At 42.5% G+C, this 18,283-nt stretch overlaps 1 protein-coding gene across 15 annotated transcripts in view; it reads right to left on the minus strand.

The window, feature by feature from the left end:
* NEK11 (NIMA related kinase 11) overlaps window positions 1-18,283 on the minus strand; it is a 281,512-nt gene that overhangs the window by 133,137 nt on the left and 130,092 nt on the right. For 14 of the 15 annotated variants that reach the window (XM_060395921.1, XM_042237186.1, XM_042237180.1 and 11 more), the window contains 3 exons: window positions 17,176-17,295; window positions 14,043-14,136; window positions 9,188-9,302 (listed from right to left, as the gene is read on the minus strand). In XM_060395921.1, the coding sequence (XP_060251904.1) occupies window positions 9,188-9,302; window positions 14,043-14,136; window positions 17,176-17,295 (329 nt within the window). Of the gene's footprint in view, window positions 1-9,187; window positions 9,303-11,141; window positions 11,240-14,038; window positions 14,137-17,175; window positions 17,296-18,283 lie in introns of all 15 variants that reach the window. The other variant, XM_004003344.5, reaches the window with a different exon arrangement.

An 18,283-nucleotide genomic window follows, 5' to 3' on the forward strand; every position in this document is an offset into this window, starting at 1 on the left:
GGCTTCTCTGGTGGCTTAGTTAGTAAAGAATCTGGCTGTAATGCAGGAGACCCAGGTTCAACGCGTGGGTCAGGAAGATTCCCCCAGAGAAGGAAATGGCTACCCATTCCAGTATTCTTGCCTGGGAAATCCCACAGAGGAGCCTGGTGGGCTACAGTCCACCGGATCACAAAGAGCTGGACACGACTGAGTGACTAACACACAATTTATGCTTAGCTAACGGGTTCAGTTCAGTTCAGTTTCTCAGTTGTGGCCGACTCTTTGAGACCCCATGGACTGCAGCATGCCAGGCTTCCCTGTCCATCACCAATTCCCAGAGCTTGCTCAAAGTCATGTCCATCGAGTTGGTGATACCATCCAACAATCTCATCCTCTGTCCTCTCCTTTACCTCCCACCTTCAATCTTTCCCAGCATCAGGGTCTTTTCCAAATGAGTAAGTTTTTTGCATCAAGTGGCCAAAGTATTGGAGTATCAGCTTCAACATCAGTTCTTCCAATGAATATTCAGGACTGATTTCCTTTAGGATGGACTGGTTGGATCTTTGTGCAGTCCAAGGGACTCTCAAGAGTTTTCTCAAACACCACAGTTCAAAAGCATTGATTCTTCAGCACTCAGCTTTCTTTACGGTTTAACTCTCACATCCATACATGACTACTGAAAAAACCATAGCTTTGACTAGATGGACCTTTGTTGCCAAAGTAATGTTTTTTCAATATGCTGCCTAGGTCAGTCATAACTTTTCTTCCAAAGAGCAAGCATCTTTTAATTTCATGGCTGCAGTCACCATCTGATGTGATTTTAGAGCCCAAGAAAATAAAGTCTGACACTGTTTCCATCATTTCCCCATCTTTTTGCCATGAAGTGATGGGACTGGATGCCATGATCTTCGTTTTTTGAATATTGAGTTTTGGGGGGTTTTTTGGTTTTTGTGAAAGTATTTAATGAGATTTTCACTTTTTATAATTTTTTTCACTTTACAATACTGTATTGGTTTTGCCATACATCAACACGAAATGAATGAAAATGAATATTGAGTTTTAAACTAACATTTTCACTCTCCTCTTTAGTTCCTCTTTGCTTTCTGCCATAAGGGTGGTGTCATCTGCATATCTGAGATTATTGATATTTCTTCCCATAACCTTGATCCCAGCTTGTCCTTCATCCAGCGCTGAATTTTGCATGATGTACCCTGCATATAAGTCAAACAAACAGGGTGAAAATATATAGTCTTGATGTACTCCTTTCCCGATTTGGAACCAGCCTGTTGTCCCATGTCCAGTTCTAACTGTTGCTCCTTGACCTGTATACAGATTTCTCAGGAGGCAGGTAAGGTGGTCTGGTATTCCTAACTCATGAAGAATTTTCCAATTGGTTGTGATTACACACAGTCAAAGACTGTGGTGTAATCAATAAAGCAGAAGTAGATGTCTTTCTGGTATTCTCTTGCTTTTTCGATGATCCAATGGATGCTGGCAATTTGACCTCTGGTTCCTCTGCCTTTTCTAAAACCAGCTTGAACATCTGGAAAATCTTGGTTCACATACTGTTGAAATCTGGCTTGGAGAATTTTGAGCATTACTTTGCTAGCATGTGAAGCGAGTGCAATTGTGAACTACTTTGAGCATTTTTGGCATTGCCTTTCTTTGGGATTGGAATGAAAATTGACCTTTTCCAGTCCTGTGGCCACTGCTGAGTTCTCCAAATTTGCTGGCATATTGAGTGCAGCACTTTCACAGCATCATCTTTCAGGATTTGAAATAGCTCAACTGTAATTCCATCACCTCCACTAGTTTTGTTCGTAGTGATGCTTCCTAAGGCCCACTTGACTTCACATTCCAGGATGTCTGGCTCTAACCACCATTGTGGTTATCTGGGTCATGAAGATCTTTTTTGTACAGTTCTTCTGTATATTCTTGCCACCTCTTCTTAATCTCTTCTGCTTCTGTTTGGACCATACCATTTCTATCCTTTATTGTGCCCATCTTGGCATGAAATGTTTCCTTGGTATCTCTAATTTTCTGGAAGAAATCTCTAGTCTTTCCCATTCTGTTGCTTTCCTCTATTTATTTTAATTGATCACCTCGGAAAGCTTTCTTATGTCTCCTTGATATTTTTTGGAGCTCTGCATTCAGATAGGTATATCTTTCCTTTTCTCCTTTGCCTTTGGCATCTCTTCTTTTCTCACCTATTTGTAAGCATTCCCCAGATAGCCATTTTGCCTTTTTGCATTTCTTTTTCTGGGGATGGTCTTGGTCACTGCCTCTTGTACAATGCCATGAACCTCCATTCATAGTTCTTCAAGCAGTCTATCAGATCTAATCCCTTGAATCTATTTCTCATTTCCACCAGATAATCGTAAGGAATTTTATTAGGTCATACCTGAATGGTCTAGTGGTTTTCCCTACTTTCTTCAATTTAAGTCTGAATTTGGCAATAAGGAGCTCATGATCTGACCCACAGTCAGCTCCTGGTCTTGATTTTGCTTACTATATAGAACTCCATTTTTTGATGCAAAGAATATAATCAATCTGATTTCAGTGTTGGCCATCTGGTGATGTCCATGTATAGAGTTAGTTCTAGAAGGTCTTGTTGATCTTCATAGAACCATTCAACTTCAGCTTCTTCAGTGTTACTGGTTGGGACACAGACTTGGATTACTGTAATATTGAATGGTTTGCCTTGGAAATGAACAGAGATCATTTTGTTCTTTTTTTAGATTGCACCAAAGTACTGCATTTCAGACTCTTTTGTTGGCTATGAGGGCTATTCCATTTCTTCTAAGGGATTCTTAGAAGTAGATATAATGGTCATCTGAATTAAATTCACCAATTCTAGTCCATTTTAGTTCACTGATTCCTAAAATGTCGATGTTCACTCTTGTCATCTCCTATTTGACCACTTCTAATTTACCAGATAATCATGATGGTGTGATCACTCACCTAGAGCCAGACATCCTGGAATGTGAACTCAAGTGGGCCTTAGGAAGCATCACTACGAACAAAGCTAGTGGAGGTGATGGAATTACAGTTGAGCTATTTCAAATCCTGAGAGATGAAGCTGTGAAAGTGGTGCACTCAATATGCCAGCAAATTTGGAAAACTCAGCAGTGGCCATAGGACTGGAAAAGGTCAGTTTTCATTCCAATCCCAAAGAAAGGCAATACCAGTGAATGCTCAAACTACCCCACAATTGCACTCATCTCACACACTAGTAAAGTAATGCTCAAAATTCTCCAAACTAGGCTTCAGCAATACGTGAGCCGTGAATTCCAGATGTTCAAGCTGGTTTTAGAAAAAGCAGAGGAACCAGAGATCAAATTGCCAACATCCTCTGGATCGTGGAAAAAGCAAGAGAGTTCCAGAAAAATATCTATTTGTGCTTTATTGACTATGCCAAAGCCTTTGACTGTGTGGATCACAATAAACTGTGGAAAATTCTGAAAGAGATGGGAATACAGACCACCTGACCTGCCTCTTGAGAAACCTATATGCAGGTCAGGAAGCAATAGTTAGAACTGGACATGGAACAACAGACTGGTTACAAATAGGAAAAGGAGTACATCAAGGCTGTATACTGTCACCCTGCTTATTTAACTTACATGCAGAGTACATCATGAGAAACACTGGGCTAGAAGAAGCACAAGCTGAAATAAAGATTGCCAGGAGAAATATCAATAACCTCAGATATGCAGATGGCACCACTCTTATGGCAGAAAGTGAAGAGGAGCTAAACAGCCTGTTGATGAAAGTGAAAGAGAAGAGTGAAAATTTTGGCTTAAAGCTCAACATTTAGAAAACTAAGATCACTGCATCTGGTCCCATCACTTCATGGGAAATAGATGGGGAAACAGTAGAAGCACTGTCAGACTTTATTTTTTTGGGCTCCAGAATCACTGCAGATGGTGACTGCAGCCATGAAATTAAAAGATGCTTACTCCTTGGAAGGAAAGTTATGACCACAAAACCAATACAATATTGTAAAGTAATTAGCCTCCAATTAAAATAAATAAATTAAAAAAATACAAACAAAGTTGAACAATATTCAATGAAAAAATAAAATAAAAAGCAGAGACATTACTTTGCCAACAAAGGTCCGTCTCTAGTCAAGGCTATGGTTTTTCCAGTGGTCATGTATGGATGTGAGAGTTGGACTGTGAAGAAAGCTGAGTACCGAAGAATTGATGCTTTTGAACTGTGGTGTTGAAGAAGACTCTTGAGAGTCCCTTGGACTGCAAGGAGATCCAACCAGTCCATTTTAAAGATCAGTCTTGGGTGCTCATCAGAAGGACAATGCTAAAGCTGAAACTCCAATGCTTTGGCCACCTCATGCGAAGAGTTGACTCATTGGAAAAGACTCTGATGCTGGGAGGGATTGGGGGCAGAAGGAGAAGGGGACGACCCAGGAAGAGATGGCTGGATGGCATCACGGACTCGATGGACGTGAGTCTGAGTGAACTCCAGGAGCTGATGATGGACAGGGAGGCCTGGTGTGCTGCGATTCATGGGGTCGCAAAGAGTCAGACACGACTGAGTGACTGAACTGAACTGAACTGAAGGGTGGGGAGTCAGTACATCTTCTTTTGATATTAGATTCATTCTAATTATCCTCTAGAGCTCAGAAATTTAGGGAGTGACTGCAGGTGCCTATTCCTGGGAGTAAATGTGAGACTCAGTAGCAAACACAAGTGTAACTCAGCAGAATATGTGACAAATATGAAGCAGAAGCACCATCAATTTATACTCATCAATCAAGTCTCTAAGACAGAGCTCTGAAAGTGAGAGGATATCTGGGAATGTGGACATGACCTCCAGCACGTGGTCATCTTTTCTGAGGGCTGATACGGCAGGTTTTCGGATACATTTGGAGTCTGGACTGTTACATTTTGTCCTATAATGTTCAGGCTGCTTTTGTAGGTCCCAGGTCCTCTTAGCTCTACTGGTATGGGTCCCCAACCTCACAACATGTGAGCCCCACAATAAAAAAGACTGAGAGAGGAGCCAAAGGATTCCAGCCCTCATCTTCTTGCCTCCTGACAGAAGACTACAAACTCTATTAACACTCCTACATTCCTCATGGAAGACAATGTTGCTTGGTTGACATTAGGAGAAAACCCCACAATCATTTTTTTGGACTAAGGACCCTGTGTCCCAAATAATATCCAGAGATCCTCTTGGATGCCTTCTAGCTCCATGATTTCATGCCAATCTCTCTCAGCCATTCATTAGCTAAAACACAAGCTAATAGGCATTACTCGTGTATTCTTTTCTGGATATTTTATCATTTATAAAAAATGTATCAGTTTTATTGAGGTATAATTTATGGACAATAAAATGCATTCATTTAAATTATAGAGTTCAATAGCAGGGTGGATGGGAGGGGAGTTTCATGGAGAATGGATATGCATATATGGTTGAATCCATTTTCTGTCCAACTGAAACTACCACAACATTGTTAATGGGCTATACTCCAATACAACTGGGAACACCCGTAGCGGATTCATGTTGATGTATGGCAAAATTAATACAATATTGTAAAGTAATTAGCCTCCAATTAAAATAAATAAATTTAAATTTTAAAAAAACTTAAAAAAATAGAGTTTAATAAGTTCTGACATATATGCACATCTGGGTTACCATCACCACAAGAGGCTCCTTGGGTACTTTTGGAGTCAGTTTCTAACACCATGATCCCCAGGCTACCAGTGGCCTCATTTCTGTCACTGGAGGTAAGTGCTGCTAGTTCTGGACTTCATATAAATGGAATTATTCAATAGGAATTCTTTTGTCTTTATCTTCTTTCACTCAGCTCAGTGTTTAGATATACACCCAAACTAGTGTATATTGATAGTTTGCTTCTTTTCATTGACAAGTATTACATTGTATGGATAAACTACAAGTTAGTTTATCTATTCACCTATTGATTGACACTTGCTTCTACTTTTTGGTACTATAAATACAACTGCTAAGAACATCTGTGTTCATCCTTATAGACATGCTTGCATTTCTCTTGGTAACCATCTAGAAGTGCAGTTGCAATAAGTAAACATTTTCTTTTTAAAAAGAAAAACAATTTAAAAATGTCATCGTTAATCACCTTATTTCCACTTAGACATTTAAAGGGAAGAAATGGCACCATAAATCAAAGGTCAACCTGCAACTAAAAAAAGGGCATGTGGGCTTCCTACGGGCAAGCAAAGTATGAAATTCTTGGGGTCCAGGCTTTCTCTGAGCACAGGGAAGGAGCTCAGAACTGGCTCAAGGAGTGGCGTGAAATTAAGGAAATTAAGTGGCAGCTGGTCAGGCTCTAGGTAGGCAGCCAAGGTGGACAACTGTGCAGCCTCTGCATCGTGAGAGCCATGCTCTGCGTGGGTCTGGGGCCCCTGAGTGCCAGGATATTCCAGCTTTGCAAGAAATGCTACTCTGAAACTCAGCTGTTGGTTGCTAAAAATAAGGCTAGAGTGCAATAAAGTTTCTGGCAAGAATTAATGTGCAAGAAATCATCAGTATTACACACAAGGAGTTAAATGAGGATAATTTCTTCAGTGTTCCAGTCATGCTTTTTCATTTGATTATAATGGTTACTCATGACTTCAGCTAGATTAAATCCACCGTAGTCAACTAAACACATATCAGAGGTAAATAATGCATCACCCTGTCCTGTTTCTCTGCAACAAACTCCTCAGTTCCTTCTGGAATTTCCTAATTCAACATCAAAGACTGACTAAACATTTGGTAAAGGAGCTTAAAAAATGATTGTGTGATTTTATTTTACATATACAAACCAGATAAAAAATAAATAAAAACTTCTTCTGGGTGCTTAAAGTTTGTAGTCAGATCTTCTAAAAGGCGGAGAATGGGAGAAATAACGAACCACTTCAGAGTTCATGAAAAAATTAAAATCTCCTGTCTCAAAATTTCACAATTAAGCTATGAGGTCACTAATCATCCTATAGTTACTAACCAATCATCAAGCCAAGGGCTACATGTTCATAGTCCTTCATAGTCTCCCTTTTCAATTTAATATTTAATAAAGAACAGAAATTAGAAAATACAAATTTACAGGAAAAAAAAAGGGAAATTTTATAAGTATTTTCCAAGGCATTTGGCCAAACTAAAACTACTATGTGTTTTGGGCTCTCACAGCTTATAATGGGGATTTAAATAGTGTTTCCTTACGGCATGGATAAGGTGGGCAAAGGAATGGCCTATTTTCAGTTTGGTTGGTAACTCAACACATGGTCTGCCATAGCAGAACCTCCTGACAGAGGACAAAGCGTGAGGTACGGAGGCTGCCAGCCCAGAGTCCTGGCAGCTCTGTGGTCTGAGCTAGCTTAGAAGTAACGTGCACTGGAAGCAGGAACTCTGGAGTCCTTGAGCAAATTAATTTCTGTCTTTGGTTTCTCATTTGTGAAATGAATAATAGGTATCTTTCCTATCTGAAATCTGGAGGCCGGGCCCAGGCCTCTCACTCCTAGACCACCTGCTCAACACCCTGTCCTGGGGCTCCCTCTTTCTAGATGGTGATGGCCCTTGAGCAACATACAGGCTGTCAGAATTGGTGCTACTTGGTGGCTGTCTGGTCCTCAGTTTTATAGTCTTGGAAAGAAAAGCCCAGGGGATAGTTCTATGCTTCCAAATTTTACCTTTGGAAAATAACAAATAATGTACTGAAGAAACACCTGCAAAGAACCTAGATGCAAATCCATCTGATACACGTATCTGTCTGCCAACAACTCCCATTACCAGGTGGCTTCCAAAACATCCTTTCAAAAGTTGGCAGATAGTACCTGAAGACTTTCAGGTCCTGGTCTCCTCATAGCTGAAGGAGGCAGTACCAGCTCTAACAGCTCCAACAGGAAGACATCAGATGCATGCTTGGGCTGAAATGACCAGCCAATCCAAGCGCCACTACCTCCACTTTTTTTGAAAAGAGAATTCAGCTCCTGCCAAAGAGAGTTTCGGCCACAAGGATGTACCTGGAGACCTTCGACTACAAGACGTGTGAGGCTCCCATGCCCCCACCCCCATCCTAGGACCTCCGCAGCAGGCACACTAAGGCCTAAGTCTCCTGAAGCACCTCCTGACGTCCCGGCTGCCTCTGCCTGCCTTGCAGACTGGTGCTCGCCCAGGAACCTCTCTGCACTCGGACTGAAACTTGAATCACAGTCTGACATTCTCTCAGCCTTTCCAGGCTCCTTGCCCAACTCTCCTGATAACATCTTGTACTTTTAGCCCCATCTTGGCACCTGCCTCTCAGAGGTCCAAACAACGTATCATTCATTCACCTGAGGAATGTTAACTGAGTGCCTACGATGGTCCTAGGCTTCCCAGGTGGCACTAGTGGTAAAACTCGCCTGCCAATGCAGGACACATAAGAGACGTGGGTTCAGTCCCTGGGTCAGGAAGATCCCCTGGAGGAGAGCAAGACAACCCACTCCAGTATTCTTTCCTGGATAAGTCCATGGACAGAGGAGCCTGGTGGGCTACACAGTCTATGGGGTTGCCAAGAGTTGGACATGACTGAAGTGACTATGTACGCACACACACTGGTTCTGGCACTTGTCCATAGCCCTGGGGAGAAGGGTACAGGACTGGAAGGCCACACATTCCGAGCCCTCCCTCTCGGGGTCATGAACTGCTTCCTCTCTTTGGCTTTCATAATGTGCTGAGAGCACATAACAGCCTCAGCTCATTCACTTTATTAATGGATTGCTTCATGGTTAAGGAAACTGTTGCCAGGGGCTTCCCCCACTGGGCCAGACTTTTACTCTACAACTCATGTTTTTTTACCATTAGGCTACGATAACCCAGTTTGGCTGACAGCTCTGAGCACTTTCTTTTCTGGCTCATGAGGGCCAGGAAAACCAGTTACAGAGGGAAACTATTTCAGAGCTTTCATAGTCCTACACAGGTTAGTGGTGATGCTGTTTAACTCATACAGAAGGGGAGGTCCCTTGTCCAGTGTGAATTTCTAGTTCATCTTCACCATGTCAAGAAGACAGAGAGGATAGACAAAGCCTCAGCTTCCTGCTCTGTATCACTTCAGCTCAGCTCTGGCAAACTGATAGAAGGTGGCTGCATACACCCAAAGCTTTCCCCAGAGGCCGCCAGGCCCACTGGACAGTCAGCCACACCAGCCCACCTGTCATCCAAGAGCAGCCTTCTGAACACTGATGCAAATTCATACCATGATCTCCAAGGTCAGCTATGGTGTCCTCCACATTTGACCCAAGGGTGCGGAGATCCAGGGAAGGAATGGGCTGAGACTCAGGCAGGTTGTCTGAAGCTGGGTCATCAAATTCCTTGCAAAAAATAATGAACAATTCATGAGAAGCTGATCAGAGGAAACAGCATTACCACAAATGAAACAAGATTCTTGTTTAGAAAATGATTTGGAAACAAAAGCCTACCTAATCCTCTCCATTAAACATGATAACATTTTCAAATCTTAGGAAGGCAGCTTAGAATGCAAGAAACAGCTTTGAATTAACTTGGCAGGTGACCTTGGGCAAAGCATGTAACCTCCCTTGGCCTGAGTGTCAGGGTCATGGTGAAGGTGAGGCAGGTGGGACGCCCAGGGTGCACACGGAAGGAGGTACTGACTTGCAGCATCAGCTGCTGAGAATGAGGATCTCCTTCCATTGTGCACCCAGGCCTCATGCTCCCCACAGCCTAGCCCAGCCCTGCTCAGCTTCCTCATCTCAAGACTACAGGTGCTGGCTTTGATAATGTTCAAGCTCTCTTCCAGCTTTTATAGCTCTGTGATTTTATGAATTTCAATTCCCTAAAAGAAAGAGATCTAAGAGGTGACATAAGAGTTTATACTTAAAAATGTTAAGTTAAACTTCTCAAATATATCAACAGGCATTTCAGCTAATCACTGTGTCTCTGTGTGTGTGTGTGTGTGTGTGTGTGTGTGTGTGTGTGTGTGTTTGCCACCCAGACCTAATGCTGAATTGACCTGTTTTCCAGGATAAATGGTTTTCATGGAGAACTAGTCCAAGAGCACCTTCTTATCAAAAGGAGAAAGTTCAAACTAATCCTAAATAAGTAAGTAAAACACAGCTGTGCTACACTGTGATGTGGCATCTCTGGAAATATAGTCATAAATATTTTTAAGAAAAATAGTCCATTTTTTATACTGTATAATAATTGTTGCAGGAGGTGAAACTGGGGCTCCAAATTTCAAAGGATCACCAATAATGCAAAAAAAACAGAGACTGTGAAATGTGCCTTTGCATCTATTTCAGAAATTTTTTGAAAACAAGTATTTGCATTCTCAATTGACTTCGATTTTCTGAGGTTCTCTTTGAAGAGAATTGTTATAATAGTCTTAGAAGGAGCAGGATATGACCTGCTCTTTGATCCCCAAGCCTATTTCACATTTGCAGGCCTGACCTGCCACACCCTTCACAAAAACCTTCACACCTGCATATACCCCAGGATAAAAGACAGACTGGGCTTAGTGTGTGCATCGTGGCATCTAGTTGTTTTAAGCTACCATCCTTTAAGGAATGGTGCCAGCATGATTCCACAGTCAACTGCACTTCAAGATTTCAAAGCCCAAATCCAGCAGAGTAGAAAATGCCTGCCAGAGAAAAAGGCCCCGTCAGTCAGGATCTGAAAAACAAAGCAAGCCACTCTCCTAAACGCCTCAAAGAATTTTTATAAAGTTTAAGGGGTGACACAACCAGCCTGTCTCTCTCTGAACTCTGATTCCATCTCCAGCTACTGCTTTTGAAATATAATGAGGTTTGCTTCAGCTCACCAGACAGAAGCAAGAGAACTGGAGAACAGAGCCCAGTGAGAGGAGGAAGAAATTCAACCACAAATGCACATCTGGGGAAAGACAGGAGTGTGTGTGCCTCTTCATTCCTTCTCTCCTTTTCAATTATGTTTTTCTTTAGCTTCTCGCACCTCAATGATCCAATTGATTTCTCACACTATACTTCATCTTTTTCAGCTCACTGATGCCTCTCCACAAGATGTCTAGACCCTTTAGACCATCTGCAAAGTGTTCAGCTCTCTGTCCTTGGTTCTCTGAATATGTTACACCTGCCTCACTCCTGGGCTTCCCTACTGGTTCAGTCAGTAAAGAATCTGACTGAAATGCTGGAGACTGTGAATGTGATCAGACTGGCCTCCACTCTGCCTGGCCTCCTCTCTCCATCCTCCTCCAGGGGGAACAAGAACCTTCGCTCAGGCTGCCTCTCCTTTTCTTCCATTCCCATTAAATGTTCTATTTTTTCTAAAGAGATAATAAGAAGGTCTGCTTATCATGGCTTTTCCAGATCCTCCTCCATCTGAAGCTGCTTTCAAGAACCCAATTTTTGTTCATTACTAATCAGTGTGATCCTGGCCCAGCAGCGTCAGAATCACCAGGAAGTTTGTTAGAAATGCAGTATCTCAGGCCCCACTTCAGACCAGGCAAGTCAGAATCTGCATTTCAACAAGACCACCCAGTGATTCAGGTGCATTTTGAAGTTTGAGAAGCGCTGCTAGAAGCCATAAGAATTTGAAATAGCGCCAGCTGACTGTGGAGCTGAGCGGTCAAAGATGGTTCTCCTGAAGAGGAGGTGACATTTGAAAGAGGGAGAGTGGGATGGAACCAACGGGCCAGAGAGAAGCAGCTGATTGGCACAAAGGAAGGTGAGAGACCTGGAGTGCTGAGCAACACCATGCGCTGGGCGCAATCAGCGCTTCCCGTCCTCATCACTATGCAGCTGAGGAAGGCTGCTTCTGAAAAGCTCAGGACCAAAGACGTTGTTGAACTGAACCCTAACAACCAAAGAATTGAACCACCACCGTCTCTGACCAAGACAGCTGCAGGCACCTCCTCCTGCCTCTGCTCCTTGCTGATGGATGGGGATGGAATTGGGAGAAACTAGGCAGACACTGTGGAGGTTATGAGTTGGGACTCCATAAAATCTGTGAAATCCTCATGTTCCTCATCTGAACTGAGCCAAGATCTGGAATCCCATGTTCTGTAGGATAATATAGAGTTAATAAAATCTTAAGTGACTTTACAATCCCCAAGGGCCCTGATTTTTATAGGATGAATAGGACTTCATATAGTGCAGTTGCTTCACACTGATAGTAATCATATCAGAAATTAAAAACAACACAAAAATGGCAATTTTGAAGGCCCATGAAGAAAAGTAAAGAAGACATTATCAGACACTAAAATGTAAGATTATACTTGAAACTATGTTTTATTTACCATATGCTAACTTCAATATGGGCTTCCCTGATGGCTCAGAGTTGAAAGCATCTGCTTGCAAGGCGGGAGACCCGGGTTCAATCCCTGGGTCAGGAAGATCCCCTGGAGAAGGAAATGGCAACCCACTTCAGTATTCTTTTCTGGAGAATCCCATGGACGGAGGAGCCTGGTAGGTTACAGTCCATGGGGTCACAAAGAGTCGGACATGACTGAGCAACTTCTATGGTTAGAATAAAGTTATTTAGGCTTTATAATCGGAGAAGGCAATGGCACCCCACTCCAGTACTCTTGCCTGGAAAATCCCATGGACAGAGGAGCCTGGTAGGTTACAGTCCACAGGGTCACTAAGAGTCGAACATGACTGAGCGACTTCACTTTCACTTTTCACTTTCATGCATTGGAGAAGGAAATAGCAACCCACTCCAGTGTTCTTGCCTGGAGAATCCCAGGGACGGGGGAGCCTGGTGGGCTGCTGTCTCTGGGGTCCCACAGAGTCGGACACGACTGAAGTGACTTAGCAGCAGCAGAAGCAGCAGCAGCAGCAGCAGCAGCAGCAGCAGCAGGCTTTATACTACAAAATATTACCACATCTGTACTTCTCAATTTCCAGTTTCTGGGGGTAAAATCCCTTAGAAGCAGGGGACTCTGAGCATTCCAGGAAAAAAAAAAAAAACCCCTCCCAACCCCTACATCTCTGAGGCCAGCTTCCCTGAGAATGGGGGTTGGGATAGAGCAGCATCAGCACACCCACGTTGTCTGCTGAGGGGTTAATTGATAGAGACTCCTAAGGTCAGAGAAGGCTGGGCCCCCATCTGCTCTAGCTTTGGGTTTTCAGAACTTGAGAGAATTCACAACCACTAAGTCATTGAGAAAGGTGACTCCTCAGTCAGAGAGCAGCAGAAAACAATGTTTCCAGGCTCTGATTTGTCTGCAAGTGAGCTCCGGTAGGCGCTCCTGCACGCCCCAGATTCAGAGCCCTCTGTTGACTGAGCTACAGTAGTAGAAAGGGTGTCTGCAGGGCTAGGGATCACCCCCACAACTTCAGGGGGCCTGGCCCTTCCTGCTAAAGGAAAGACTCTCCCTCAGATGCAGGAATCACCAATGAACAAATAACCAGAATTTGAAACAGTAAACTTCTCCCAGAAAATGACTCCTTCCCAAGTTGCTTTTACCAAAAGAGTCGTAAGGCTGGTGTTGATGTCCATTATCCAAATACAACCCTGAAGAAAAACTACGTTAAGTATGAAAGCCCACATCAAGGTCAATGAAGATATTTTTAACCATTAGGGGATGGTATTCGTTATTCAGGTGCTTGGGATGCAGAGGATGTGAATTTGGGATGCATTTCACGTAAGTCTGCAACCTTATTTATTATTGGCTATCTAGGGTAATTTGCCAAAGGAGCTAAACACAATGTATGATGATAAGGATGGGAGACAGAAAATAAAGAGGGAAAGAACAAAAAATAAGACAAAAAGAACAATGGACTAGAGAGGTAAAGCATGGCTGAAATTCAAAATTAGATAGACACGTATCTGTTCTGCAAAGTCATACCTGTAATTCAGCTATTCATTCCATCCTGATGAAGTCACCCTTAAACAGCAGGCACTTGGTACAGCTGCTCGGAAATAGTGTTGTCTCTAATTTTTGGCCTACAGTTAGCACTCTAAACAAATTTCAGTACATCCTGGAATTGGGCAAAGTTCGTCTGGATGTTTTTTTCCCTACCTTGTCCCTTTTCCTACCCAATTGGCTCTATGAATCTGAAGAATCCGAGGCAAGAAAAGGTCTTTTGTAAAATTTAAAACAGAAGCGCACTCACGTGGAGCACATCCACAGTCTGCCGCTGGAAGTTCCGAGATCTCAGTTCCTGCATTCGTTTGTTGTTTTCTTCATATTTTTCTTCCACAAGCTTTCTGCATAAAGTGAACATAGGCAAAGACCTGCAATTTGCTAAGACGACATATGTTTCATAAGCAAATGTGATCCCTGTTTCAACAGGCAGACCAGGGTGTTGGGCAGCCAGCCTGCAGTCTCTCTCTCAATGGATGAGCATGGCGCAGCCTCAGTGGGTTCTCCTTTAAAGCATGCAGGATGCCAGCTCCTTGTTCCCCCAGGACTCAGCGTGGGAGGGCAGTGCCATCCCTGTGTGCTCTGGCCTGTGCTGACAGGAGTATGTCTTAGATGCCCGATTGAGAGCCCAACACATACCAATAACCAGGTAACAAAGTCACAGACATGGAAAATAGACCCACATTTCAAAGAATTTATGGAAAAGAATATGAGAGTCACTGTGAAGAGGAATTTTTCTTGGACATTTCCAGTTTCCTCTACAATAGGAATTGAATTTACTAGACCTGTTGTTAAACTGGAGGAAAGATTTGAGTTCTTGTGATTACTTGTACCCTAATTTATACTTAGATTTCTTGAAAAAATCACTGAACATCCCTGTCGTCAAATTTTCTCGTCTTTAAAGTGGGTGGGTACATTCTAACCCTCATGAAAATGAAGTCATTGTCTAGCTAACACCCATCCTTTCTTGAATCCTAGAAACAATAATCAAAACAACTCTGATGTAATTCATTCATAAAATCAAGAACAAACTTTATTTAACAAACTATGGCTGTTAATAACAAAAATATTAAATGTCACAAGGAAGATCAATGACTTTTTTGCATATTAAAGAAGTTTTAACCTGAGAAATAATTTGTAATGTGCAAGTTATTAAATTGCTTTTTTAATCTGTTACTGTCAGACATTTAATTTTCCTTTCACCCTCAACCAATGACATGAACCATGGTACCCTGGAAATATCTGCATTCCTGAGGTGTTAGATCTGGGGCTACGAGTTGATGCAACTGTTCAAACAATATTCATGAATACATTTTATCAACCAATCCACACTTAGTGGTATACTGGATTGTACATATCTTCCATCTGAACACTGAATAATATTACATTGGTACCTTGAAAAGGCATTGTTGGAACATTTACACCATAGAATCAGCAAACAAATTATTAATAGTAGCTACTCCTCTGGCCCCCACAGGCCCAGAAGCTTCATCAGCACACTATTGCCCATGAAGCACTGTGACAGAAATCTTTTCCCATATTTGTTAAAGAAAACATTTGATAAGAGGAAGTGGTCTCTCAGGTTCTTACATGGTTCATCATGATAGACCCTTTAAGTACAAGGACACCTTGAATCATTTTTCAGATACAATGCTGTTGCTGTTGTTCTGTTGATAAGTCATGTCCAATTCTTTCCAGACTGAAGTATGCCAGGCTCCCTTGTCCTTCACTGAGAGTCCTTGTCCTTGTCCTTCTCCCAGAGTTTGCTCAAATTCACATCTGCTGAGTCAGTGATGTGATCTAACCATCTCATCCTCTGCTGCCATCTCCTCTTTCTGCCTTCAATCTTTCCCAGCATCAGAGTTAGCTCTTTGCATCAGGTGGCCAAAGTATTGCAGCTTCAGCATAAGTCTTTCCAATGAATATTCAGGGTTGATTTCCTTTAGGATTGACTAGTTTGGTCTCCTTGCAGTCAAAGGGACTCTCAAGAGTCTTCTCCAGCACCACAATGCAAAAGCCTCAGTTCTTCAGTGCTCAGCCTTCACTATGGTCCAACTCTCACATCCGTACATGATTACTAGAAAAACCATTGCTTTGACTATATGGACCTTTGGCAACAAACTGATGTCTCTGCTTTTTAATATTCTGTCTAAGTTTGTTATAGCTTTCCTTCCAAGGAACAAACTTCTTTGAATTTCATGGCTGCAGTCACCATCTGCAGTGATTTTGAAACTCAAGAAAACAAAATCTGTCACTGCTTTCACTTTTTCCCATCTATTTGCCATGAAGTGATTGGACCAGATGCCATGATATTGTTTCTTTAATGTTGAGTTTTAAGTCAGCTTTTTCACTCTCTTCTTTTCCCCTCATTAAGAGGTCAGACATTAACAAGATCATAAAATGGACAGATTTTATTTTCAGGCCTTTTTGTCTCTCTAGTTCTTGGTTGGGGCTTCTAAGCCACCAAAAAAAAAAAAAAAAAAAAAGGCAGAGGAAGAAAGAACAAAAATCAGTCAGTTGGGTCACTTACCAGCTGAAAAATCAGTCTTTGAGAAATTGGGAGTCTTGGGTTCTTTGGAAGCACCCTTTCATGTGTAAACTCTGAACACTAGTGATCTCATACAAGCAGCACTGCCCCCAGACTGTGAAGGGCTTCACTTCGCAGAACAGAGCTGCTTCTAGTCTTCTCTCTCAGTTCAATCGCTTAATCGTGTCTGACGTTTTGCGACCCCATGGCCTGCAGCATGCCAGGCTTCCCTGTCCATCACCAACTACCAGAGCCTCCTCAAACTCATGTTCATTGAGTTGGTGATACCATCCAACCATCTCATCCCCTGTCATCCCCTTCTCCTCCTGCCTTCAATCTTTCCCAGCATCAGGGTCTTTTCCAAGGAGTAAGTTCTTCACATCAGGTGGCCAAAGTATTGGAGCTTCAGCATCAATCTTCAGTCTTGTCTCTACAGACAACAATTTCCTGCAGGCATATTCTTCTCCCTACAGAGCAGCCAGGACTCCAGGCAGAGGGGGTTTAGCAAACACCTGGGGAGTATGGACAGAATAGTGAGGCCACCTTATCACCCCTCACAGGGCTATGTAAAGAAGGTATCAGCAAAAACTGCTGATTGCTTTGTCTGGAGGTTGTCTCTGTATTTTCATTCCTAATAACGTCCCTGATAGTCAATCGTTCTTTTCACATAAGACTGAAAGCTTGCTATTAATAGTGTCTGACATCTAATCACCATATTTTGAGCGAATGAGTGAAAGAAAAAGTTGATAAATATATAAGAATGTACATTTTAATTTTCTCTTGTGGTTTCTGCTTTTCTTTAGCACATTCTTTTAGAGCCCTGAGAGGCAGCCTTCACTAAGGGAAGGTCACTTACTTCAGCTTCCTGGCCTCCTCATCAGCTGCCTGGACCTTCCTCACCCGCATCCTCTCTCTTGGTGTCATCTTCTGCACCTCAGACAGTGCCCGCAGGGTCTGCAGGTGAATCTTTTTATGCCTATAAGAATAAAGATTCCCACATGCAACCCATCCCAAACATGCTCAGAAAAATTAAACAAGTATTTTACAGAAGTATCATTACACTACTGAGATGGGAAAAAGATCTCAAGACTTGCCAAGCAGAAACTAATAAACTCTGGGTAGGCAATTAGCCAAGCAGTACTGTGGTTAATTGGCAATATTTTTAAAATTAGATTTCTGTTTAAAAGCAAATTTTGTACTTTGCAAATTTCTGCTCATTTCACTATGATTGATTTTCATAGTGTAGGATAAATTAGGATCTTGACTATTAAGGTGTAAATAATCATGCGGATAGGACACAAATTTAGAATTAGACAGGGTTGGAATCCCATCTCTCCCATTCATTAGCTCTGCATCCTTGAGCGAGTTACTGAACCTTTCTGAACCTGAGTTGTCTCATCTATAAAGTGAAGTGAAGTCACTCAGTCGTGTCTGACTCTTTGAGACCCCATAGACTGTAGCCCACCATGCTCCTCCATCCATGGGATTTTCCAGGCAAGAGTACTAGAGCGGGTTGCCATTTCCTTCTCCAGAGGATCTTCCCAACCCAGGGATCAAACCTGGATCTCCTGCATTGTAGGCAGATGCTTTACCATCTGAGCCACCAATGGGCTATCATGAGTATTACATGAGATAATGTGTATAGAGTGCCTGACACATAAAAGTATCTCAAACTAGTGCTATTATAATGTGCGTGCTCAGTTGCATTCAACTCTTTGTAACCCCATGGACTCTAGCCTGCCAGGCTCCTTGGTCCATGGGATTTTCCAGGCAAAAATACTGGAGTGGGTTGCTATTTCCTTCTCCAGGAGATCTTCCCAACCCAGGGATCATACCTGTGTTTCCTGCAGCTTCTGCATTGGCAGGCAGATTCTTTACCACTGAGCCACCTGGGAAGCCCCAGTACTATAATAGCTAAATGTTATTGAATATGCCCTGTCTTCTAGGCTTCACACAGTAGACAT

The sequence above is a fragment of the Ovis aries genome, chromosome 1 (assembly GCF_016772045.2).
Source record: "Ovis aries strain OAR_USU_Benz2616 breed Rambouillet chromosome 1, ARS-UI_Ramb_v3.0, whole genome shotgun sequence".
In the NCBI taxonomy this organism is placed as follows: domain Eukaryota; kingdom Metazoa; phylum Chordata; class Mammalia; order Artiodactyla; family Bovidae; genus Ovis; species Ovis aries.